This window comes from Podarcis cretensis, assembly GCF_951804945.1.
Source record: "Podarcis cretensis genome assembly, chromosome: 8".
NCBI classification, from domain to species: domain Eukaryota; kingdom Metazoa; phylum Chordata; class Lepidosauria; order Squamata; family Lacertidae; genus Podarcis; species Podarcis cretensis.
Window position 1 is genome coordinate 31,642,333 of NC_137177.1, and position 27,138 is coordinate 31,669,470.

At 42.0% G+C, this 27,138-nt stretch overlaps 1 protein-coding gene across 2 annotated transcripts; it reads left to right on the forward strand.

Moving 5' to 3' along the window:
* The first annotated feature begins 1,234 nt into the window (after positions 1 to 1,234).
* Positions 1,235 to 18,931, forward strand: SFPQ (splicing factor proline and glutamine rich). Of its 2 annotated transcripts, none has more exons than XM_079988274.1 (12): positions 1,235 to 2,066; positions 4,740 to 4,928; positions 5,054 to 5,355; positions 5,471 to 5,566; positions 6,655 to 6,851; positions 7,574 to 7,658; positions 7,860 to 7,977; positions 8,225 to 8,273; positions 8,356 to 8,477; positions 11,159 to 16,632; positions 17,980 to 18,049; positions 18,841 to 18,931. In XM_079988274.1, exons 1-10 carry the CDS (start codon positions 1,365 to 1,367, stop codon positions 11,294 to 11,296), a joined length of 1,998 nt encoding a protein of 665 aa, XP_079844400.1. In that variant the 5' UTR covers positions 1,235 to 1,364; the 3' UTR covers positions 11,297 to 16,632; positions 17,980 to 18,049; positions 18,841 to 18,931. The 2 variants fall into 2 exon arrangements, with proteins under 2 accessions (XP_079844400.1, XP_079844401.1); XM_079988275.1 differs by having other exon boundaries at positions 16,585 to 16,632.
* Positions 18,932 to 27,138: the final 8,207 nt, after the last annotated feature.

The window sequence follows — 27,138 nt, forward strand, 5'->3', positions numbered from 1 at the left end:
AAATTCCCACTATTACAGGGTCAGAACTCACAAACGTTTTGAGGATGCTTAGTAATTGGTAGTGACCAGTGTTTTTTTATAGAAAAATAGGTTCTGGTGCTCACCATGAAGTTGTTACAGTAAGTGCCACAATTTTTAACAACAACAAAAAAGAGGTGCTGGCACTGCGTACCACTGAGTACCCCCTTTAAAAAAAATCTCTGGTAGTGGCCATGCTGGGGGTTTACTTTTGAGCAATGGGGCCTAGTAATTTCACAGGCCTACAATACAAACTTTTGCATGGGTTTGTCAGTTTCCTTCCTTCCCAAAGGACTCTGGATATTATGATTTTGTGAAAGAGACGAGCAACTGCAAATGAAATGGTTAACTTTAGAAAATATGATAAATGCTAAAATTTGCTCTTTACGGTTATTCTAGTCTTTTTTACTATTAACTCCCTTAATTTGAAGCATACAAATACAGTACGTTTTTCACCCAAATACAGAAGGGTTGTTGTGTAAGTTTGTTTCAAGCAAAAATGAGAGCCTTGTTGCATCCTAAATTGATTATGGCAGAAACTTTCCATCACATGCATGAGGTATTACCTTAAATTGCGCACACATGGATTGGCATGCGGTGGGGAACTGCAAGCAGGAACAGTAGGGCAAATGAAAAAAGACCATGGTAGCAGTTTGGTGCTGGACCCACTTTAGCTATATAGCAGTTTTAAGATTACTATCATGACCACGTTAACACGGCATTTATGGGAATATAATGGTATCAGTTGCACAGCTATTTATTGTAAGATGCTCGTAATAATGAAACTGGGTTAGCGAACCACGTGGCACCCATGGCCTCCGGTTAGTCTGCAGCAAAGCTCTCTGGTATGCGCACAATCTGAACCTCTCTATTAGTTACATGTATTAGTAAGCCACGCCTTCTGCTGACCGAACGACCCAATCAAAGCAGAGAGAAGTTAACGGACGTTGCCCGCCTTCTATCTACCAACTCAAATGCCTATTGTATAATTTCCCTGTCAATCTTTCTTGTATTGCGCCTCACTATTGGTTTAGTGAATTGCATAGAGGGAGAAGCGGATTTTCCCTCCGCCCTTTTTTCCTGAGAGGGAAACAACTTGACAAACTGATTGGTTAACGTCCCCATCAATCCGACCAGGGCGATTGTTTATTGGATTGGCCGTGGAGGGGAGAAAGCGAGGCGGAGTTTGCGCTCGTACTGCGAGGCTATATAAAGGTGGGACAAAGGGGGCAGCGAGGCCGTTTTTACCTCAGCGTCTGCCGCCATTTTGATCTCGGTCGGACTCCGAGGAGGAGAAAAGAGTCGTGTCGCTGTACGGTACCACCCCAACCGCCACCATTTTTGCCATGTCGAGAGACCGTTTCCGTAGCCGTGGAGGCGGCTTCCATCGGCGCGGAGGCGGCGGAGGCCGAGGCGGCCTCCCGGGGAACCACGACTTCCGTTCGCCGCCGCCGGGCATGGCAGGCGGGATGGGCCAGTCCCGCGGGGGCCACCACCACATTGGCGGTGGTCTTGGAGGCCCCCCGAAGCCGGAGCCTGCCAAGCCACCCAGCTCGGCCTCCACTCCGCCTTCCTCCGCGGCCTCCGTCTCCGTTTCCTCCAGCCCAGCAGCCGCGTCGCCTTCCGTGGGGCCCACCCAGAACCAGGTCGGCCAAGCGCCTCCGGTCTCTTCCTCAGCCCCCACTCCGAACTCGACCTCCGCTCCGGCTGCCTCCGCGGGGCTCCAGAGCGGCGGCCGAGGTGGGGATCAGCCGCCGTCTCAGCAGCAGTCTGCGCCGCCCAGCCAAAGTCCGGTCCAGGGGGGACCTAAAAAGGGTTCCGGTCAGTCCTCCGGAGGCGGCGGAGGACAAAGTGGCTTAAAGGGCGGGCCGGGAGGTCCCCAACAAGGAGGAGGCCCCAAGGGCGGAGGGCCCGGACAGCACCGCGGCGGCGGCGAGAGGCGCGGAGGACAAGGCCAGCATCAGCACCAGCACCCTTCGCAGCACCAGCACTCGCAGCAGCAGCAGCAACAGCAGGGTGCCGGCGGGGAGAAAATGTCCGATGCGGAGGTGGGTAGATTTGTGGGCCCTTAACAAGCCCTGTCATGACAGGCATTCGGGACAAGATGGCGGCTCATACGGCTCGCTATTCTCTCCTCGCCCTGTGCGGCTTTCCTCGGCGCCATTTTGATTGCTTGAGGTGCGCATGTGCAAGAGGTAGTCGGAGAGGCTCCGCGCGTTTGCTTCGGGGGAGTGGGCGTGGCCATGAGTCGCTAAAAGAGGTGGAGTCGTCAATGGTGGGATTGAATAAGTAAAACTCCCACAACTTAAATCTTGTGGTATCTTGGTTTTTTAAAAAAATATGTCCACCCTTGTTCACATCTTGTCCCGAAGTTTACTTTGCCCCAAAATGCTTATTCCAGATTTTGCATTCTGTCGTAGCAACAGCAATGGGAAATCTTGCTCTTTAAAGGTGGCGCTTTAAAGCTGTTAACAATGAAAATAAAGTGACTGGAAGTAGTTTACGGATCTTAAGATGGGGGGTGAGAGGACAGGCATTTAGCGCTACAATATACTTAACAAATGAAATGATTTGTTTTTTGAGATAGGCGAATACCCATTGTGCCTATTGCAGTTTGACAGGGAAAACACTTTGGAGTGGAGTGGGAAATCATTAACGTCCCAAAGGCTTTGTAGAAGTGTGATGGGTGTGTGAGTAAAGAGCAAAGGAGAGCTTGCATTATGGTTGCTGATATCTCTTACTAGTTCTTGAGAAATGTAGGCAGTTTAGCCCTACAGTGGTCTGGAGTTTTGCTCCAGATGAGGGGCTGGCTGTACTGAGGCTGCTGTAGAAAAGGCAGGAATTTGGCTTGTCATAGAAGTCTTTCTGTACTTGTGTGTAGGTATTTATTCTAGCCATGTATTGGTGAACTCTGAAGAATGGATAGATAGATAGATAATACTTCATTCGGCTATAAGCCCACAAGGTAAAACAAATCAATAAATAAAATAGCATTTTAGATTCTAAAATATCAACTAAGATATTTCAACGCATAATCTCCTTCACATTACTTGCAATCTCTAGATGTACCGTATTATGGCCTTGAAGATGAAGATGGTGCATAGAGTTTACTAGATTTTTAATAGTCATGCAGCATTCCATGGAGTCTTTTATATGAAAGAACTGCAAACAGGAATCTGGCAACCTGTAATGTTCTATAAGAGTCACTGTCCTGGAGTAGATAGGCTAGGTGTAATTCAGGTGGTTTAGCAACAATTTCCAGAATGGTAGAACTCAGAATCCTTTATCGGGCAACAGTGTATAAAGGGCAGTTAAACAAGATATGATAAAGAGATTCTATTGATTTGTTGTCACATGCGCATAAAACAGAGGTTTTACCATTAGAAAATCTATTGCTCAGCACATTTGAGGGGAACACATTAAATCTGGCTCTAACAAATGCGAATCTATGCGACGCGATAAGGTAAGGTAGACAGATATTGAGGTATCTGGGACATAGATGTAATGCCCTGATTTATGGGAGAACATGTACCTCCACCTGCTCTGAAGAATGGTATTAACAGGATTGTTTCAGTAAATGACATTTGAATGGACTGGAGCTTAAGTGCCTGTTTCTGTTTTGGAGGTGCTGTATTCACAGACTTGGGGATAGGGTGGGTTTGATGAGCTACAGTGGCCGTAAGGGGATAAAGCTAGTTTCCAAAGCAGGATTATACTACAGAATGCAGCATGGTATGACTGAAATGTAAGCATTGACTGTAGCACGCTATGCCACTGATAAAACTCCAATTTATGTTCAGTGATAATTCTAGTGAGTGTACAGATCGTATGTTTAGTAGGGATAGTGTTCAATAAGGAAATTAATGCTCTTTTTGACAAATACTTTTGTCATGATTCTAATTTGGAAAAAGTTATTCGGTCTAGAGGAGCATATTTTGGTAAGAATTTGGTATGACTGTGGAAAACTTTGAAGTACTTTGGAAATTGCAGTTATTATAAAAAGACAGCATTGTGGCAGGCATCAATTAGAATATATTTCCTTTCCAAAAAAAAACGGACATACTGGAATAGGAGTTATTGAGTAACATGTACACTGATTGATTGTGAAGCCTAGTAGAATGGGAATGGGAAATGACTAACCAAGTGGCTATAAAGCTGCTTGGTAGGGGTTTTTTCCTGTCTAAGAGGAAAACTTGTTAATTAAAAAATTGCAACCATTGGTTATGTAAGCAAGGTGATAGCTTGGGGTGGGGCAGAAGAGTAGAACTGATTATTACAGATCGGTGTTCTGGTCTGGAAGGCACTGGAAGTGTGCAGTTCTGTAAATGTACATAAGAAATTAGAGCAGACATGGGGAATCAGGAACACACATACCCTGATGTTACTGAACCCTGCACTTCCTATCACCCCCACCTGCTATGGCCAATATAGCCAGGGGTGTTTTTTATATGTAGTTATAAATATTTGCTAGGGGTGTTTTTTGATATTTTTGATGTACAACACAACTAAAACATTTGTTGAAAAGTGGTTTCTTAAGCCTTAAATGTAAGCAATAGGAGGTTATAGTTTAGCAAAATCTGGAGGGTGATACAGATTAGCTACCGTTATTTTTGTGAGTAGGTTCGTATTTAGCTTAATATTTGCAGAGTTACCCTTATTCTGCATTGTTAGCAGTTCCTGTAAGCTTAGTAAATAAAGTGTGTCATTAACTGTATTTTTAGGGCTTTAAAGCCAATTTGTCGCTTCTGAGACGGCCTGGAGAGAAGACCTACACGCAGCGCTGTCGTCTCTTTGTTGGGAACTTGCCTGCTGATATAACGGAGGAGGAATTTAAGAGGTTATTTTCTAAATATGGTGAACCTGGTGAAGTCTTTATCAATAAAGGAAAAGGCTTTGGCTTTATTAAACTGGTGAGTGTCATTTCTATAAATTTTTCATATGTGTTATGCATAATATATTATTGCTTAACGTTCTGCATAGTTTGAAGGTTAAGAATTTAAAAGACGTAACATTTTTGTTGTTAACCTATTCACAGGAATCCCGAGCTCTGGCTGAAATTGCAAAGGCTGAACTTGATGATACTCCCATGAGAGGACGGCAGCTTCGTGTGCGTTTTGCGACCCATGCTGCTGCTCTTTCTGTGCGTAATCTCTCCCCATACGTATCCAATGAATTGCTGGAGGAAGCATTTTCTCAGTTTGGCCCAATCGAAAGAGCTATTGTGATTGTAGATGATCGTGGCAGATCAACAGGAAAGGGCATTGTTGAATTTGCATCTAAGCCAGCTGCTCGGAAAGCATTTGAACGTTGCTCTGAAGGTGTCTTTCTTTTGACAACGTGAGTAAATGTAATAATTGATTGGAATTTGTGTGGTTATGGTAGTTTTTAATCCATTACATGCAACTTTAAATTTCCAGCAACTATTTAAAGTGTCTTTTGCTCTTACTTTTAGTACTCCAAGACCTGTTATTGTGGAGCCCCTTGAACAGTTGGATGATGAAGATGGTCTTCCAGAAAAGCTGGCTCAGAAAAATCCAATGTATCAAAAGTAAGCACATTTACCATTGATTTTACCATAGATTTTTTAAAAACTCTGCTTATTTGGGGGTCTGTCAGTCACGCCTTCTCAGTGATGTGTGTTTTCTGAACCTAAAAAGCCTTGAGAAATTTCCCATTTAGCTAAATGGATAGAGATCTGATTTGACATATTCATTTGATTGTTAATTTTGCTTACTAAATGCACATCATATTACATGATGTATCTGAAAAGTTTTGTTCGTAGCTAAAAGTAGTTGAAGTGACATATATTGGCCGAAATTCAGTAAAATGCAATTAGTGTGGTGCTGAAATTAAAACTTTATGTGGGATTACTCCAAGACATGGGAATTCAGTAGCATACTTTACTCCAGAATTGGGAAATTCTGAGGCTCCGTGGGCCAAGTCCTTGTCACAATCAATCCTGCACACCAAATTTCACAAGGTTTGTTGGATTTCAGTCCTGTCAATCACATGTCACACAACATGATTGACAGGCGGGCTGTCTTAGCCACCAGTCAAAGCCTCTTTCTTACCACCTGGCCAGTGCTGCAGGAGGAGCGAGTAGCAGCAGCTGAAGGGGGAATGAAGACAATAAAAAGTTAGCATCCTAATGAGAACATCCCCAGCATCCTAATGAGAACTCAGTAACTACAGGATATTGGATTTATTAGAAAAGGAAACAGAAATTAGTGTGGCCTTGTTCGGAGACAAGGAAAACCTCCAACATGTTACTTTAGATTTCACTTATCTATTTCAGTGGCTTATTAGATATGTTTTTGTCTTTAATTTTATTTTATGAAACAGCACCTTTATAAAAGTGGATAATTCTCTGCAGTACTTTTCCCATCCGATATTTCTGTTCATTTGGCCTAATCAGAAGAGTAACTCTCTGCAGTTTTTTTAGCTGGTCCTTTTTTCTATCATATATTAATGGTTCTCAGTAACTATAGTGATACCAATCTAAAAATTCCTTTATGTCCTAATTCTAAGCTTCCATATGGATTTTCACTAGTCCTGAATTTCTCATTTCTTGCTGCTGACCATTTTGGTAAATCAGCTCTACTGTCATTATTAACTGGATTTTCAATTGGTATCTAGGGAGAGAGAGACTCCTCCACGGTTTGCACAGCCTGGAAGTTTTGAATATGAATACTCTCAGCGATGGAAGTCTTTGGATGAAATGGAGAAACAACAGAGAGATCAGGTGGAGAAAAACATGAAAGATGCCAAGGACAAACTGGAAAGTGAAATGGAAGATGCATACCATGAGCATCAGGCAAATCTTTTGCGCCAAGGTATTGTGCCAGTCATTTATTGATTTTCCACATCTCCCTAGACTCAGAGCGCTTGCAAAACTTGCCTGAAGAGCATTATCAGCGGAACTGAGGCCTTCTGAAGCTATGTGAGCTTTTCTGGGAAGAAGCATCTTCACCTATTGGTAAAAGGGTTCTGCAGAACCTTATGGGTCCACTATTCCTACAGGGGCAAAATAAGCTCTGGTTCCTGCATTGCTGGGGTTGTGCTAGACTACTATTGGGGGATACCTTCCAACTCTATAGTGCTAGGATTCTGTGACCTACTATTGTATTCAAATATGTCATGCAGTGCAAAGTACATGATATCTTGCTGCAAGAGCTAACTGTAGAAATCTTTAAAGTACCTAAATCCCATTTACAGATGGAAGTGTAATGGTTGGAATGCTTCTTGGAGAGGCACTGCAAGATGTGAATGTTGTCCACTTCAGACCACTGGCTGGAGGTAGTTAGGTCAGTGCCAATGCAGTGTTTGCCCCATATAGGTATATATGCCATCATAAATTTGAGGAGAACAATGTGAGCTTAAGCAGGGGAACTAGACAGCTGGTTGTATTATGTGGGGGATAAAAATTTCACTGCTAAAACTTACTTTAGCTTAACTTCACACGACTGCTTTAAAAAAAATTCTGATTCTGTCTTGGAATGAGCAAGATGCTTATTATGTATGGTGAATTGGTGAGAATGTTAAATCAAATTTTCAGATCTCATGAGGCGACAAGAAGAACTGAGGCGTATGGAAGAACTTCACAATCAGGAGATGCAAAAACGCAAAGAAATCCAGTTGAGGTAAAACTACTTTTTTGTTTCATGTCTTGGAGTGCTGTTTATCATGTTTGTTTCTTTAATTGTGTTCAGTTTATCATTGACGTTGGCTCTTTCAGCAAAGTTTGACAGTTTCATGATACTTAATAAGTACAGAGTTTTAAGTTTATAGAGATGCAGAATTTAGTGATATTCTGGAATCTAATGGATAATCTGAATTTTCAGACAGGAAGAAGAGCGCCGTAGGCGGGAGGAAGAGATGATGATCCGCCAACGTGAGATGGAAGAACAAATGAGAAGACAGAGAGAAGAAAGTTATAGTAGAATGGGTTACATGGACCCTGTAAGTTAGGGCTATGAGAATCCCAGTAATTGGTTGCCCAGGTGCTTGCACCTCATGTTTTGATCCCTAGGAGTTCAAAATACATTCTTGATTCTGTACTTTGAATTCTAAATTATTTCTGCAGTTTTGCTGTCTATTTCAACAATCTCATGAGACATAGTGCTATCTTACTCTGATTTGTGTACCAAGAATGCAAAGCATGAAGTGTTTTACTCTTTCCTAAAACTCTGTATTTTGCTTTTTGTAGAGGGAGAGGGACATGAGAATGGGAGGTACCAGCACAATGAACATGGGAGGTAAATAATTTTTCAGTTAAACCTTTATCACAAGAATGATTGTAATCTATCCTGCATATAACCACCTGGATTTCTTTTATAGATCCTTATGGTACAGCTGCTCAGAAATTCCCACCTTTAGGAGGTGGTACTGGCCTTGGCTATGAAACCAGTCCTGGAGTTGGACAAGCATCTATGAGTGGCTCCATGATGGGAAGCGATATGGTAATGTATCCTGTGGCAGCTTGACTTCAATTCCAAACAAATTCCGTAGATGTGAAGCACCTCTTACCTGTTTTGATTCTAGGTGATCTGCATTTTGAGTTAGGCTTCCTTTTTCCAGAAATGTGAATAGTGCAAAGCAAGGGGCTTGTTGGGCAATGAAAACTGAGCCATGTCTTTGCTTGGTATGGTGGGAGGTCTACTTAGACACTCCTGCTTCGGGTATTGCTCTAACAGTAGCTGGTTGGGTTTGGAGTTCTTTGGTTAAGCTTGGAAGGAATTCATCAAGTCATGTCTTTGGAAAAATTACAAGTTCTTGTTGTTAGCTTAATGAGCAGAAGTGGTCTGTCACTTTCTGAACTTGAGTTAACTGTGGGACATAAAAGTGATAGTGAAATACTTGTAAAATAGATGGAGGCACACTCTTCCAAGCCTAATTATAATCACTGCACCCTGTGAAACCCATACTTTTTACTACTTAATGCAGCTGATTAGTCACAGGTAGATAGTAGTGAGCAGTCAAATACAAACAGTATACCGTATTGTATTTGTTGGCTTCTGCCATAGCATGTGAACAAAGCAGTTCTTGCTCGGGGTAGGCAGGTTCTCATTGTACGGTACTTCTTGATTAAGTTGCTTGTTGATGCTTAAAGGACAATATATAATTCGGCCACGATGTTTAGATACTGCTTAAATTACCTTACTTAAGAGCCCTGTTGGATGAGATCAAAGGTTTGTGGCCAATCAGATGCATCCGGATCACCACAAGGAAGGCATGAAGGCAGTAGCGCTCTTTGAATTTGCTGCTCCCTAGCTAACTGGCATGTAGATGCATAGTGCCTCTGAATTTGGAGGCTCTGTATAGCCATGGTGGACTAGTAGATATATTGATAGACTTTTCCTCCATGCATTATGCCTGTACTAGTACAGTAGGCCTTGTAAAAATATGCAGTCACACTATATGTGTGGTATGGTCTCTGGGCCTGCTTTGAATAACGTAATGGCATGGCAGCAGTGCTCATAACTGGTAAAAAATATATTCTGTAATCCAAGTGTAGTCAGTGCTGGTGTGGTGTACACATACACCTTAAGGGTATGCTCTAATCCATGATTTAAAATTCATGGCCAAGTGTGGGGACAAGATGAATGTGTGCATTACAGCTTTTACTCACTAAGATAAACTACTAGTACCTTGTGTGCCACTTTTTTTGTGGAAACAAACCCCCCCCTCCCCAGGAAAACTAGTTCTTAAGATGGTGTTCTAGGAACTAAGTGACCTTGCAGTTTAAAGGATTAGTTTTAGGCTTCTATTGAAATCGTATAAACAGTGTATATGAAATACTCAAAAGTCTTGGAACTGGTGGTATTGCAAGAATGCTTGAAGTTCCAGTGGGCAGTGCTTTGCATGTAGCAATGTGCTGCCTTACCTGCTAACCTTTAAAAGTAGTCTTTCCTCACAGGATACGCTCATTCTTGGCCTTCGGGTATTTTAAAATAACCAGGAGGAAATTTTACTAAGGTTGCTTGTTTGCACACTAGGAATTCCAGACTCTTGGTGATTCCAAGATTGGATACTTATGCAAATCAGTGAAGGGCTCATGCATGTGATTTGTCATTAGTGATTTTTGTGGTTGGAGCGTTCTAGGTTTTGGTTTGTGGGATTACTGGGGAGAAAACTGGGTCTGTATATGAGCCTTTCACAAAATAAATCTGCATGTGTATCTGGTTAAAGGGATTCATACAGTTAGTTTTCAAAGGAGCCATGCTGACTGAATTGGCTTCTAGAAAGCCTTTTTTGTATGAAAGTAGTTCTAGGTTTAACATCACAGGACTAAACATGAAATATTTGATTCATTTCACTCTACTTGGTGCCTAATAGGTCAATAAAAGAATTTACAGCAGATAATTGGAAAGTTAACTGCTCTGCTTTATCCTTGTCTGAACTTTTGTGAATCCATGGGAAACCAATTGAAAGTGTTCAGTAACTGCAGAGTCATAGTGGACTTCTTGCTAAACCTCATGAGTTTAGAGCAGTCAAACTACTTAAAAAGCAAAAGGCTGTGCAAACAGTTCATATTACTTTGTCTTGGGTAGGTAAATCTATCATTAGGCTCATGTTATTCCTTGTTCTTCATTGGTGTCTTAACAACTTTTGCTCTCAGATTTCTGCATTTTCAGTAAGCAGACTGTAGTCTTGAGTCATGACAAAAAGAATGGTCTCATACTCTTAAACTGGTGAGTAGTCATCTGCTTTACATAAGATGACTCCTTTTGGGAGCTGAACCTGGCCTATGGCTAGGCTTACTTTGGGCCTTGTCGACTGACAACTTTGTGCTGCAGTACAGATGAGCAAAGTAATTGTGGCAGACTCCCAGAATGCTCTTTTTGAGACGAATTCTTAGATCAAGCCTATACTAATGATTACATTTTTAGCACTTCAGGGAGATCTTTTTGCTGAAGCAGGCATTTGAGAATGGATCAAGTTGGGAACATACCTCAAGGCATGTATTAAATTAAACTAATTATTAAATTACCCTTTTTTCCTTTCTATGTTCCCGGTACCCTGTGGATCGGCTCAATGGTGATTGTATCGACGAACGTTGACTACGGAACCTTCTAAAATATATACTTAAAACACATGGACATCAACTACATATAATGAACTCTTTAATATGTTCTAATAGCGCCCAGAGCGATTTGGGCAGGGAGGTGCGGGGCCTGTAGGTGGCCAGGGCCCTAGAGGAATGGGGCCTGGAACTCCAGCAGCTTATGGGAGAGGGAGAGAAGAATATGAAGGCCCAAACAAAAAACCCCGATTTTAGATGTGACTTGTAGATTTTCATTCCAGTTTGTTTCGTTTGTCTTGTTTAGACACTACTTTTTTTTTTAATTCTTGCATTTTAGTAAGAAAGCTATGTTTTTATGGATGTTAGAAACTTAATGACCTAGAATTTGTAAGTGGTCTGGGCAAGAAAAATATAATTATGTAATGCAGTGTTCAAAACCTAGCTTTTTTGATGTATAACGTCCCTACCTTGATGGCAGTGTACGGTGTGCCATTTGAATTCCCAAGTGTAAACTTTTTTTACTGTGCTAAAATAAATAGATTAAATGTAGCAATGGTTTTTATATCGTAAACGTTATCCTTCTTGGATCCAAGTATACAGAGCAAAGATGCTGCACCTTCCATTGGGCATACATTGTTTGAAATCTAATTTGGTGTCTGGCACAACATGACCTGGGTGCTGCTTTGCCGTAAAATGTCTTAATTGAGCTACTGACCTATCAATATGCAAAGAGACCTAATTAGATCAGTATGAAATAACTTAAGAGGTGGACTCACCTTGAAAATACACCTCTACGCTCGTTCTACCAAAGTTGCAATGCAATTAGTGTTAAGGGATTTAAAGGCTTTAATTGCCCTGCAGTTAAGGAAGCACAGGCAATCTGATGCAGATACACAAAACTTAGACTTAGTCTTGAGTAAGATGGTCGGAAAAGGGAAATGTGTTGGCAGACATTTGGTAGTATTTGCTGCTGAGTATCTTAAAAGCATCTCCCATTTCAGGTTTCATAACATGGCTTGTATTGAACTTCTATCTGAACTTCTTTTAAAGGATTGTTCAGTGAGACATGCCCCCAACATGATCAGTGTTATAAGACCTGGCTGCCCTATTTTACTGTTAATGTTTAATCAGAACGCTTAGAAAACACTCAGGATGGGAGGGTACTTGTATTTTATAACTCTTCTCGTTTGTGAACTGGAGTACAGAAATGAAAGTATCCTTTGTCACTTTGGGGTTAATAATGCATAGTATCCTGCACTGTAGTAAATTTCCAGACAAACCTGATGCTTGAGGTTCTAAATATTAAAATTTGGAAGTTTTGAACCTCAGGCCACACTATACATTTGGTGTTAAATCTAGTAGGGTGGTTGAATCTTTCATCCTTAACTTATTAAAAGACATGAATGAATTCAAGGTGTCCTGGACTCCCCTAATGGATACCCTAATGGCACCTAAAATGCTGGGAGCAGTGTTTCCCAGTTCAAAAAATACTGTGGTTGATGAAATGAAGATCAACCTGCTTGGTTGGACCATTCTCTGCATCTTATTCTGGATGTCTATTCAACAATTGACTATTACAGCTTTTAATCCTTCAAATGTGTTACTCTGTTTTGGCAATAACGGGCTATCTGTAATGTGTTTGCAACAGGAGCAGATAAACCTTGGTGCCATCAATTATTACATCTTGATCATACAAACTATTAGCACAAAGCTCTGTGCTATTCAACATTTTAAATGCAAGAATGCTGGGAAATGGTGGTTAAGGCTGCTGGATGATTGTTTAGTGTTTCAGTTGGATTGAGCTACATTTCCACAACCTTTCAGGAAGTTAGATCCAAAACCAGCTGCTATAGGAACAGTAGGGAAATGTTTAACTTGCAGTTCTTGAGCTGGATACCTGTGTAGATAAACCCTTGTATACAGGTCAGTGAAATGTAAAAGTTCAGCTTCATTGCCATTTGATATTAGGGGCTCAGTCACCTGCAGGTCATTTTCTGAAAGGGTGTTCATGTGACACCCATTGGAAGAAACTCAGATTGACAGTGGTGGGGTCTCTGGACGTGGACACTAATTTTCAGTTTATTTTTCAGATTACATGCCATTTTTCCTTAGGATGCTGGCACATACCCTAAACCATGCTCTTTTCTAGTACTGTAATCTTGAAGAGTGAAGGAGGCTGATGGTCCCATTACCTTCCTAAGGTTCATTTCTTGTTTCATTCTGTCTAAATCTAGGCTGATGTTAAATCTGGACAGATATAGTGAGCTGCAGTTTATTCTTTTACCTTACCTGGCAAGTCTTGACAACTGCACATTTAAATACCTGTATAGTAGTTTGACTTCAAAGCATATTAAGCAGGACCCCAAGTACCAGCAAATTAATTGATTCTGAGTTCTCATTGAATTGGGTGTTCTATTTAGTTATCTTTTTAAAAATGTGTTTTAAACACTTCTTTAGGCTTACATGCAGGTCCTTTTTGAGCAGAAGAGTGACTATTACACTTCTGCATGCCCACTATGCTTTCAGTCAACAAAAGGGCCCCCGTACAAATTCCTCTATCTTCCCATTTTCTTATACCCCTAGCATGCTATAACCACATCCTTGCCAGTTATAATGAAAAACTGAATTTATGTTTCTGTGCGTATTTTGTGGTATCTGCTTTTTTTTTAAAACAACTTCTTGGCATCTCCTGGGCAACCACTTGTGGCAGCATGCTTTTTTTCTGGAGTTTGAGACTGCAATATGACACTGTTTAAAAAGTAGTGGCCTGCTCCATAACAGCACTTAGTCAGCATTTTCGCAGTGCATAACTGTGAGGAACGTAGTACCACAAGTGGACATTAGGACCTGGAAGTAGTATTCCTGCTTGCTCCGAGATTCTCTTTGTCGCCTGCATACAGGTAGGTAAAAAGCACTATAATCTAACTTGGTGACTTTCTGTGTAATCTTGCTGTGGGGGTACTCTGGCATCACACTTCTGACCATGGGATTTCAGTGCAACACTACTCATACTGTATGATGCTTAGATTTGAGGCCTAACCTGCAATCAGCATTAGGCAAGCTAACCGTGATGCTGAGATGTGTGCCTCAGACCCGTGATTCCTTCGTGCATATGACTTTTTTCCATCTTTACTGTGTACCAAAAAGATTCTTAGAGATCAATGGGGATGGGAAAGGGAGTACAACTCGTAAATATCTACTCGAGGTCCTGTTTGTTGCTCATAGGAATAAGTACTCTTAATACATTTTACACTTTCATGGCAAAATCCACATTTCAGCCCTTTATTGGCTAGAAAGCTATATATTCATATGTAACTTGCCCTGGTTGCTGGTTGGGGAGTGGTGTTTTGTAACTTTAGTGGTTAGTTATGTAATGTGTTTGGGTGGCTGTGGAATAATGGCTGTGGAATTTGTTCAAATGATACACTGAAAAATCGAGAACTCCCACTTCTCATGTTCCATATACATCTTACCAAAAAGGTGTAGCTTCTTCTGTTTCATTGATGGTGAAAATACATAATGGGGTTACATACCTAACATGTATTACCCTCCAGGTCTGTTGGCTTTGTTTGCTAGGTAGTTCAATATTTTGTGTCTTAAAAAAAGTGTTTCCATCTGATCTGGCACAAGAATTAGAAATATTTTACTTTGGGCTGAACTGTGCTTCTGTCAAATGTAGGTACTGTATTTCAAGGACTTTAATAATTGAGCAGGATTCATTAATGAATCTTGCATATAGCAGCAGCAGTCTCAGACTGGATAAACATATCTTCTGTACTTTTAACAGTTTGCCACCGAAAAGTGTGTGTGAAATACTGGTATGCATTGTGCAACTAATTCTGCCCGAGCTTAAGCTAGATTTCCAAAGTCTAGTGATAATAGTTCCACTAGGAATGCAATAAAACAACTGCAATAGCTGGATTGCAAATATGTACCAGCCACAGTACTCTGTTTTGACCAGTATGCCCAGGGTTTACTTGGTGTGGGATGATAACCAGTAAGTGTGGATCTCTGCATAATTGGGTTTAATAGATATTTCTCACTTAGACCAGATGAATTGGAATAAGGCTGTGGGGTACATACTTAAATGCAGTGACAAACAGAAATACAGTACATATCCTAGGCAGTAACTCGTCTGCTGAAAATACCACTTTGTCAGAGTGGCATGATAAATAACAAAGTGCTTGCATTGTATTCCATTTTTAAACTCTTCATTCTGGTCTTTGAATACTTTTGATTTCTTACAAAAACTGACTTAAGAGCTCAGAAGTGTGGTGCCAGAATACATTATGCGTAATCTGCTAGGCGGTTCCGATTACTGGTGCTGTCAGGAGAGAAGCACTTCATAACCTTGTGGGGGAGGGAGGCTTTACTATACTGAGTGTGCAAAGCTTTTATTGGCTGCAGTCCCTCCCTGATAGCTCAACAGATGCTTGAGGATAGTTCGGCATTCAAACAATATCTGCTAATGATCTCCAGCTAATCAGGAAGGCCTATAGTCACTCATTCTAAATGGAGCCCAATATGAAGAGACTGTGCTTTTTTAGGTTTGTTTGGACCATTGGTTGTTTTCCACCATCACAGCTAGCAAGGTTGGAATCAACAGGTCAGTTGCAGATCTGCCTTTATGCCACTCACGGGGGTTAAGCAAATGCTGTGAGGGTGGTGGGATTGGGAGGGGGAGGAGAAAAGGGAGACCTTTCCCACTCTGGATTGTTGCATTAGCATGTGCCTATGAAAACCCATGGTGGTGTATATAAATTCCCCTCAGACAAAACTTGCATTTAATCCCTGTACAATGTGAGATGTGGGAACGGATGACGGAAATAGCTAGTGATTGAAAAGAACATAAATTTGTGTTGCTCTATCCTAAAATGTGTGTTCCTTCCATTTTGCAAAAGTACTAAGTTAAGATGTGGACTTGAGGAAACTGGCACATTGGCTGGCTGGCAGTGTCTCTTACCTCTTAAAGGGCTGTTTTAAGAGTTAGTTACAGGTGGAAAGGTTGTCTTTTCACTCGCTATATGCCCTTAATGAGACTGAAAAGGGACTTGGGGGGAATAGAGGGACAACTGCAGAAAAAAAACTAGAAAGCTTGATAAACAAATTCCAATTTCTGTTGTGAAGATTTCAGGAGACATTTAGACTGGCCTTCCTTTAGTTCAAAGGACTATTTGCTTCGGGGTTGGGGGTGTATGGCAACAATTCAGAAAAGCAACCACATAGTTGAATGCAATGGCTTTGCATCTGCACGTAAGGGGTAACGTACCTCTGGCTGCATATCCTTATGCTTAGGTTGGCAGTTGGGATTTAATTCATTCAGACTAGTTGTGTTTGTTCACTATAATGTGTTTCAATATTTGAAATAAAGCATTCAGCTTCTACTTGTGCCCCATGCTACTTCCCAACAACTGAATATTGATAGAATTTGTAATTTCCCCTCAATTTACTATTCCATACATTTTATGTTTAAACTTAAAACTTTGTTTTCAGAAACTCTGCAGTCTGTATTCCCTTAGTAACTTCCGTTCTTATCCTTATAGGTGAAGGCAATACCAGCTGGGTGAAACCAGAGTGCTTCTGCGTATGAGGTAAGACTCTCAAATGAATGCATTTTCCTGTGACCAGGTGCTAAACACATAGGGATAGGGGCTGTTGATTCTGAGATCAGACTTAAATGTTAACAATGATTAAGGGTTATTGGAGAGCATCTCCATCATCCGTCTACCCTTAAGATGGAGGAATCCACCTATGCATTCCTGCACCTTCTTTCACCTGCACCATGGGCTGCAGGATCCTGCCCCTTAGTTGATTTCCACTGGGTGTTGTGCAGGTTTGACCTTTCCTTCTGGTATAAGCAAATGGATGGGGTCACAGAAAGAAAAGGTGTTTCTGCCTGCTTTTGCTTTGACTGCCCACTGCTGGTATGTAGCCCCCAACTATTTCCTCTGAGGAAAAATGCAGCTCTTTATTTGAAGGGTGTCTACCCAATATACCTTATGTAATCTTTATCCTTCCAGTTGCGCTATCTTGTTTCTTCCCTCTGACTTTGTCATTGGCTAGCAACACTAGAGCCGAAGAGGTAGCAAGTTTCTGTCTATTGATTGGTGCAATTTATGTACTATGTACTTGGTGTATGGTACAGAATACTAGCTCTGGGGTTTTTTCTTCACTTGATAAGGGCAAGCCAATTTTCTTAAACCGATCAACTATGGTTTCAAATTAACAAATGTACAGTGATGTCTATGGTGTTTATTCATAAGTAAGCCTTATTGTGCTAAGTGAGACTTACAAACTTAAATAAATGATTTGCTATCTATCAGAAAATTTGTAGCATTAAATACGGAGTGGAAAAGTGGCTTTTACTTGTGCATTTGGAAATGGCTACTTAGTTGGCATTTTATGTTTGTAAGTCCCCAAATCAAGACACAGGTTGACCATGATTTTAGAATTATTATTATGTATCACTTAAGAAATACCCTGTAAGGGAGTCTCCTGTGTTATGTTGGTTCGGGAAGGTAAGCAAGAAATTCTAATTGTTAGCTGTGGCAAAAAAACCCCTAAGCTATATACTAGCAAAGATCAGGAAATTTTCGCTTGATGCTAATAAAGTTACCTAAGGTTTGGCCATTCTTTAATTGTATATTTGTATAAGTGGTAGATCTTTATTCTGTGACTTCCTTTGATTACATTAATTGTCCAGTATTGAATGTTATTACTACAATGAATTGATAACTAAAATTCATTGTATTGGAAGCATTTTCTTTCGAGTTAGAAGTGAAAAGAGCCAAGAGTCCCTTGCCTAAAGAAGTGAAGTTTATCCCACTGTTAGCCAGTACCAAATTACCCTTAACGTGCCTTCAGTGAAAAGCTTTGAAATAATGCCTATTTGGATTTTTTCTTAGTCATGTAGTAATTCAAACTTTACTTTTTTACAGTAAGCATTAGCCAGTAGGTCCCAGCACGATTGAATGAAGGAGAATGGAAAACCGTAACTATGCTATAGAGGTATGTAGTAGAATAGCTGCAGCTAAACTTTAGGACATTTTTACTGTAATTGTTTTTGTAAGCAGCCATTTTCTAAATGCATACTTGGCATTACAGGACAAATGTGTTAGAAGGAAGAAAATTGCTTATGTGCGCCTAGGACTTGCCGATCGAAAGGTCGGCGGTTCGAATCCCTGCGGCGGGGTGCGCTCCTGCTGCTCGGTCCCAGCGCCTGCCAACCTAGCAGTTCGAAAGCACCTCCAGGTGCAAGTAGATAAATAGGGACCGCTTACCAGTGGGAAGGTAAACGGCGTTTCCGTGTGCGGCTCTGGCTCGCCAGAGCAGCGATGTCACGCTGGCCACGTGACCCGGAAGTGTCTCCGGACAGCGCTGGCCCCTGGCCTCTTAAGTGAGATGGGCGCACAACCCCAGAGTCTGTCAAGACTGGCCCGTACGGGCAGGGGTACCTTTACCTTTACCTTTAAGTTAATACTAATTCAAAACTATGCATGTGAAAATGCTGATAAGCATACAAACGATGTCACTCAAGTAGAAGCATCTTTCTGAACAGTGTTGCAGTCCTGTTACTCTGGAGGGGAAAATAGAGAGGTTCAGAATCTGGTAATGTAGCTAAAATGTATGTTTCTCTTAATATACTTGCTGTGTTAATTTGTATCTGATATGCCAGGTTTTGATTTAATATTATTACAGTAATAGCATCACTGATGTTTAGCTGTTAAAACTTTGCTCTTGTTTTAGCTGTTGAATGCATACTGTTTCCTAGTGCTAAGATTCTAACTTTTATTCCGCAGGAGAAAGAAGCTGTTCCTGCATTTCGAAGGAAAGTGTACAGGGCTTCAGTTGCAGTCTCTTAAATTTTCAATAAATTATTCAAACTTTGAAGTGCGATTACTCTCCTTTATAAAAAGTTCATGCAGTGCTCTAATATAATTTGAACTCCTTGAAAATAACAGATCTGGAAAAAAATTGATTCTCACTCTTGTTTATCAAGGTTTAGAAGTGCTAAACTTGAGTTATGTACTTTAAGTGAAAATCTGCTTCTAGAAGGCTGAGTAGGACATGCTTAGGATTGTACTAGTAGAGGAAGTCCCACTGAATTGATTTGCAGAATGCTACAGCATGGTTACCAACAAGAGTGTGATACCCCATCAACATACTACAACGGGATGCCTATTTGTTACTAGGCCAGGTTCAAAGTTTTACAATTGATATATAGATTGGGAACAGTTTACTTAAGGGATTGCCTTACCCCATACGTCACAAAGGAGCTACCTTTGGTGTCAATAAGACACCAGGGAGGCACACTGCTATATTGTGCTGGACACTTGCTGAAAACTTTATTTCAGCAAGTCTGCCTGCTTCAGCAGTCATGCCGTGCACCCCCCCCCCAAAAAAAACACCTTGGGAATTGTTAAGGGTGCTGAGAGTTGCTATTAGACCTCTTACAGAGCTACAGCTCAGCACCCTTGACAAGCTACAGTTTGCAGGTTTCTTTGGGGGAAATTAGGACTCTTAAATGTGCTCCTAAATCCACACTGACTAGGGACTCATTACACCCATGTCATACATTTAAAAGCACTTGGATCCATATCCATAAAGGCAGAACATTGTGGAAACTGAACTACTGTGAATCAGTTTGGATCCAGATCTCTGGAACCTCTTGCACTTCTAAGTTACATATACTCTTTCAGGAAGAACTGATTGCCAGCTGTGTGCAAATGGGGTCTCCTGTGAGCCTAAATGCAGCAAGATTGATGTTAAGGAAGCAAAGCAATTAAAATAATTTCCTCATCGTTGCATGGGAGTAGACCATTCCTGTGAGCTGTTGCTGGCATGGGTTGACAGTGCTTGCACCAAGAAACAAAATTTTGGTTTGAAATTTTGCCTGTAATCTTAACATTTAGTAAATTCCTCATACAACCCTTCACCATCTGCTCATTAAAGAATAGTGGGAGATACTACCTTGTACAGTGGAGATTCTCCCAACACCATATGTAGTAATGTTCACCCCCAACCGCTTGCCCCTCCCGTCTCCCGTCTCTGCTCTCCGGCCAGACTAGGATGCCCAGGGCAAGGTTGGCGGGCTAATTACTTTTTCCAAAACAGAACAAACACGACCCGGTAGGGCTGCCACCACTCCCTCTTGTCCAGGGGACCCAGAATCACAACCCAGGGAGAAGGCTGTGACCCGTTTACCTGGCTGTCCCCCTGTTCCGCAAGCTGCATCCACAGACTTGCAGGCAGAAGTTCTACGGTAGAGTGTAACCAAGCGTAAGGCTAGGACTTAGCTATTCCCTCTGGAAAGGCACACAACTAAAACAGTTTCATTCTTAAAAGGTTTATTTTAAAAATAACATAAAAACATGCTAGAGTAGCAGGCACTCTTTTGAACGTTACAGATAAGAAAATAACAAAGGTACATAGTATAACTAGCTATACATACTCACAAGCTCTAACACAATAGGATAGCTGAAATCTTTAGGACTCTGCAAGTTGAAGGCTTTTGAAGATCTCCATTTCAAAGGACGAAACGACGGCTATTAGGATGGAACAATAGAGCCGGGCCAGAGCGATGGCATAGACAGAAAGCAAAGAGCAAAGATCAAGACAATTCCCTGATCTTTTATTCACAATTCGCACTTAGCGTCGTAACTTTCAAGCCAATCATAAGACTCGAATTATTTTTGAATACACCAATGACCGGCTTGCTGGTCAATCAATTTACTTCTTGACAGCTGGGCCAATTTGAAATCCAAACTTTAAATCAAAGGGGTTCCTCCCTTCCGTGGAAATTAGCCAGAGACACATCCCCAAGCAATTCAAGGACAGATAGCATCACTGAGGGGGGGGGGATGTTTACACCCTCAAACTCAGGTGTTAGATCTTTTCATTAAATCAAGGCTTCCTTGGTTCCAATAAAGCTTTCAGCTAAGGAGCCATCTAGTCTAGAGTTTAAAGATACACAACTTCTTTCCCAGGGTCCTTGTGGCTGATGAAACTCCCACAAGGCTTCACTCCTCTTACTTGACCAAAGAATAATTTTCTAAATAAGACTAACTTTACTACACCATAACATTCAAGTTGACTTAATAGGATGTGTTTTGGTGCAGCAGGGGTAGCCTCATGCTCTGGTGACTGGCTGTCTGAAATACTGTGATATGGGGTTGCCCTTAAAGATGGTTCAGAGGCTGCAGGTAATGCAGGATGCATCTCCTATGCTACTAAGTGGGACATCCTGATGAGACCATATGTCACTGGCCCTGAGCACTACATTGGCTGCCAGTGAGATTCTGGGCCAAAATCAAGGTGTTGATGCTAGCAGATAAAGCCCTAAATCAGGCATAGGCAAATTGGGCTTAGATGTTCTGGGACTACAACTCGCATCATCAGGACCAGTGGTCAGGGGTGATGGGAACTGTGCCCTAAATCCAAGTACTTGAATGAGTATCTTTTTCAGTTTCGACCATCTCGGATCCTACAATTGGCAGGTTGGGCCTTTGTACTGGTGCCACAAGAGGGGGCTGCTTGGTTGGTGTTTACCTGTGATGGGGCCTATTCACTGGTAGTTCAGTATTTGTGGATTGCCCCTAGTATAGGGTGGTCCAACTTTCCGTATCAAGTGGGCCACAAGAATACTTGGACACGGAACCCACATGCTGCACACTGCAGGGGTGGGGTGGGGGAGTATGGCCAAGATTTGATGCCTCCCCCAAGCCCTCGCATCAAGGCTCTGGCAGGGTCCTAGAGCCCTCCTATGTCTTCCCCAAAGCTGGGAAAGCACTAGCTCTGCTTTCAGAAGGTGGGAGGACTGTAGGACACTGTCAGCACTTACGCCTCGGTCTCAAAGCCCAGCATCTCACCAGGCTTTGGAAAGGCAGCAACGGGCTACCAAAAATAGCATTGGGGTGTATGCAGCCCTTGGGGATGTGTGTTTGATCATCCTGCTTTAGTGAGATGCACATTCATAGGCTTTGAAAACACCTTTATCCAAGCATTTTATGACTAAATAACCATGTTCCTGGCAGCTCTTGAATTATTGGATGAAATAATGTTTTCAGTTCTCTACAGTATTTTAACACTTAGTAAATTTTTTAAAAACTAAGAATGTGTTTTTATAATGCACTTAAAAAAAATACATTGTGGATGTACCAGTATTTGCCATTCTGGATACAATTTTTAGCTAATGTGATCATCATTACGAAATATCAACAGAGAAACACAGAACTTTTCAGGTTGTGTTTATTGAATTAGTCCCACAGCATCCCCTTTGTTTTTAATGAAAGCCCATTTTTAAAGTTTTTCTTTTGGGAAAGTTAAGCAAATTCCTAATAAAATGGGTTGGTTTCCTGATGTATTCTATTTCTGAAGGCAATCAAAAACATAGCCCCTTCCTTACGCTTTGATATTTTTGTGCAAACTTCCAGTTACAGATAGGTAGCCGTGTTGGGTCTGTCATAGTCAAAACAAAATAAAAAAAATCCTTCCAGTAGCACCTTAAAAGACCAACTAAGTTAGTTCTTGGTATGAGCTTTCGTGTCCATGCACACTTCTTCAGGTATCTGAAGAAGTGTGCATGCACACGAAAGCTCATACCAAGAACTAACTTAGTTGGTCTTTAAGGTGCTACTGGAAGGAATTTTTTTATTTTGATTTGTGCAAACTGTGAGGCTTTTCTCCCACTTCCATTCATGTTAGACTATTTTCTGTTAGTACCACGGCCATTTCTCTAGGAGGGAAGGGCTCCTGTTACAAAGCCTGTCGGCAAAATTAACCCCACACTGTTGCTCATAAATACTGTATAGAGTTCAAGTTTTGAATTATTGATCGTCAAACTTAGATCCGATGGAAACAAAGAGGAAAAAGCAGCTGGGGGTCATTCATAAATAAGACTGCAGTTGCCCTGCTCATTACGGAGCCTAACCTGTCTGGTAGCGGTAATGAAGAGAGACTACAGTGCCGATATTGTTTTTGTGGGCACAGGGAGGGCTCCACTGATTCCATGCCTACCTACACGCTTTTCCCATCTTGGTAGTTACCAGCCTGGCAGCTGGAAGTTAATGGAGAAGTGCAGCCGACTCCTTCCTCAGGTGAGTTTTCTTCTCTTACTGCTCTTCTGCCTTCTGAGAAGCCTTGAGGTATAGCTATACATTTCCATTTTATAAAATGAGGAACTTTAGCTTTGCCTGCTATGTAAATGGGTGGTGGTAAACCAAGACACAAAGTTTCAAGGTAAAGTTGACACAAATTATCATGCAGCAGTAAGGAAACAACGGTTGAGGACGTGTCCCAGGGTTTTGGCAAACTGCAGCGCCACTGAATTATAAACTTAAGCCATTCAAAATAAAATTGTCTATAACTTGATTCTCCTGGAATCTTAAGATGATCATGGAGTATTAACGAATTATAGCTCCCTACCTCTCTACAACAACAAAAACCCTGGTAAATCTTTGGGAAAACTTTTAGGTAGCTGAACAGAAAATAAGTTCAGTAAGCAAAGCACCTGCCTTGTGTCCTTTAGCCCTAGTTTCTCATTTGCCTGCTCCCCACAGTACTCCTGCTTCTCAAATCTAAATTTCAGAGCAATGCGTCTATGTGACATTCAGGTGGAGCAAATGCATTGCCGGTAGGGATGTCTGGTTCAATACTCTGCCCCAGTTTCTGGAGGATGTTGTGTGAAAGGTATTTTAGAGAAGGGGTAAACAACTGGTGGAAGACACTCAACACCCATCATTCCTAACCCTTGGCTATGCTGCCTTAGGCTGATGGGGTCCAACAGCATCAGGAGGGCACTGTGTTGACAATCCTTGCTTCAGAGGAACCAGTGGTCTGGCTTTGTATAAGACAGTTTTGATGGAGACCACTGATGAAAAAATGCAGGGATGTATATTAGCATATTTTTTTTAATGGCTGCTTCAGTGTTTCCATCCAAAATGTTTTAGATGATGAAAAGTGAGTGCACAGCCTTCATTATTTAATAGCTATATTTAAGTGCGGTAGCCAGAGTTCAGGATTAAGTAATGGCTTTTATGTTGTTAAAAAATGTATTTATTGTTTATTTTGGAAAGTATCTGGCCCTTCAGCCAAAAAGGCTCCCTGTGCAGCTTACATACAGTCCCTACCCGCAGGCTGCTAATCTAAACAACCATGACACAGACAAGGAAAATGGGGCAGGAAGGGAAAAGGAAAATAAAATTCAAAACTTGGGCACCAATTTCTAAACAGGTGCTCTTATAATGATCATCTGGCACCGTGCAGGGGTAAGAGGTGCCTGGTGGAACTGGGCCCACTGAGGCTGACTGTTGAAGGGAGACGAATTCTGGTGTTGCTGCTTAACCTAAACGAAAATTAGCAGTAGCCAGACTTCTTGACAAGTTTGCTGTTGATCATGCCTGAAATAGGAGGGTGCACCAGTAGATTTGCACAAAGATTGTATAACTTACAGAGCTTTGGACTCCCATATTCCACACTCTTCAGCGAGCTCAGACTGCATATTTCCCTGTTTTATCCTTGCACAACAGCTCTGTGAGGTAGTCTAGGCTGAGACCTGGTGAGTGACCTAATGCCACCCACTGATCTTTGTTATTTGAGCAGGGAATCGAACCTATGTCTCCATTGTCTGGAGTGAACACACTTACTCCTAAACTCTATATTGCCATCTTCTCTGGGTCTACCTCTGAGGTCAAGACCAGGCATCAATGGAATGGCCAGACCCTCATTTCCATAAAGGTCACAAGCCACACTGCCTATACCACTTGGCCGCCAAAATCAGTAGTTTTACTAGAATCAGGGTTGTAGAGTTGGAAGCGATCCCGAGGGTCATCTAGTCCTGACTCCCTGCAGTGTAGGAAATTTTGACATAGAATTGTAGAGTTGCAAAGTTTATGGGATTGGTGTAAAACACTGTCAGTTGTTTCCAACCAGTGTTAGAAACTGAGATATGAAAGCTAGGCACTAAATGGCCTCTTAAACCTAAGTTATGGGCACAAAAACGGAATGTCTAGGTGCACTTTTTTAAATAACAAGAATACAAAGATGGAAAATGAAGGAACTGCAGCTAAAATATGTTTATTTTTCACATGGTACGGTCCTTCCCCTGCCCACCTCCCTAATATTCTTAAGAGGGTCTCTCTCCAGTCTTCAGAGAGTAGCTGGAAGTGGGGAAGCAGAAAAACATCCTCCTTTCCTTCCATTCTGCAGTTTTAATCTGAAATCTTAGGTGTAATACTGCGCCCAGAGCTCGGAAACTGCTTGCGCTAATGAAATTCCCTGTTGCAAAATGCGCCTAAAACAATGGGAGTTTCGAACACTGCTTCTAACAATCCAAACATTGATATTTCTTTTTAATTAACCAGAACAGGTACAAAGGCTGGAAGAATGTAAAACTGCCTTTCCTAGAGCTTCCTGCTGGACCAGTTCAGCCAAAAGGTGTTGGAATTCTGAACAACCTCTCTTCTACTAGGAGGCCGGGCAGCTGCCTGAAGCAAAAATGCACCTATCTTCACTTTACCAGCCCTGTTCAGTTTGCTGTGAAGCCCTCTCCCTGCAAAGCTAGGTGTGATCTTCCGCCGGGATCTCGCAGGCTGGCTGCTCGCTCCACAATGCAGGACTTAATGGTCAGTGGGATGACCTGCATATCATCATCATCATCATCTAGAGCAAACTCATCTTTGCTGCCCCAGATTGCAAGACCAAAGACAGAGATCCATGTTTATGTCCCCAATGGGAAAGTGTGTCCTGATGCTGAGTCACTGGATGAAGGTTTCTTGGAAGAGATGGACAATAAACCCAAATGATCTTGGCCTGCAGGATTCGAGTTCCTGAAAAACGTTCAACCTATAGCTAGTTGGGAATGGAGGGTGGGGGTTTGGAGAAATCTACTTTCTAGTGTGGTATCAGAGTGGGTGTCAAGAGCAGGTCAGCAATAGCTCACACGGTGCCAGTGAAGTTAACTATTTAAAGTAATCGGCTCAGAAGGCCAGGCCTAGTGAGCACAGTAACTCATCCTAGTAGATCTTGCACTTATGGGGCAGTTGAAGGTCGCTGCCTTCTCACAGCTCTTTGTCTCCTCCTCTGGTTCCTTCCCAAATGGGGTGAGGTTCCTTCATCTTGCTTGTCTTTGCTCTGCACTCTTGAAATATAAAAACATAATAAAACATTAGACATTAAAAAGCTTCCCTTTACAGGAATTTCTATGGCAGGGCGGTTGCACTAACATTGCTCTCTCCCAGCGGCGAAGGAAGTCGCTCAGGTGCTTCGGGCGGCGCGAGCTGCCTGCCTCCTCCCACTCAGTTGCCCTACAGCTGGGGGGGAGGCAGCGGGCGGACCGTCTGGGCAGCACGGATCCTGCGCACCAAAGCCACTGTGACACCTGGGGTGGTCTGCACCCACCACACCCCCTTCCTCTGCCCCAGCCCTCTCCACCCAGCCAAGCAAGAGACATTATCAAAGATCAAGGACACATACCTGCAAAGCTTTAGAAGAGGATTGGGCAAATTCATGGGGGAGGTGGAGGCTATTTTATTGCTGGAGAACACAAGAGGGGAGTGCGCTCATGTGCTTAGATCTAGCTGAGGTTTTCCTGCAGGCACCTGGCTGGCCACTGTGATAACGAGATGGGCCATTGGCCTTAGCCAGCAACCTCTTACGTTCTTAGTGTCTTTTCCTCATCACCAAACAAATTACAGTATTTCCAGCGATTAGGGAAAGCCACTATGCAGGTGCTCAGAACTTCCTTATTTGATATTGCACCCATTCTGAGGTCGAGACCTGATGAGTCCAAAGCTTGCCACCTGAAACATGGTGGCCAGTCCTTCACTGCCTGTGGAAGACCCCACCTGCAAACTCCCACATAAGTACAAAATACATTTCTAGCACAAAACCTGCATATTTGCCAAGGCATTTCAAGCAGTTGGTGATTGCTCTGTTGTTTTACCACCTCTTTTAATTTGGTTTTGATGAATAACTATAATTTGTGTTTATTTTGCCACACGTTACATTGTTTGCATCCTACCATGTATTAATTAGGGGTGAGATTACATATAAAATGTATATTTAAAGAGTCGACCAGTGCAGAACTGGTTTGGACACAG

Excerpts from the sequence above, each read along its gene's own strand:
- SFPQ (XM_079988274.1), top strand. The coding sequence starts at position 1,365 with ATGTCGAGAGACCGTTTCCGTAGCCGTGGAGGCGGCTTCCATCGGCGC. Across the intron at positions 5,356-5,470 it reads GGTGTCTTTCTTTTGACAAC|TACTCCAAGACCTGTTATTG; the intron begins GTGAGTAAATGT and ends TCTTACTTTTAG. Across the intron at positions 7,978-8,224 it reads GAATGGGTTACATGGACCCT|AGGGAGAGGGACATGAGAAT; the intron begins GTAAGTTAGGGC and ends TGCTTTTTGTAG.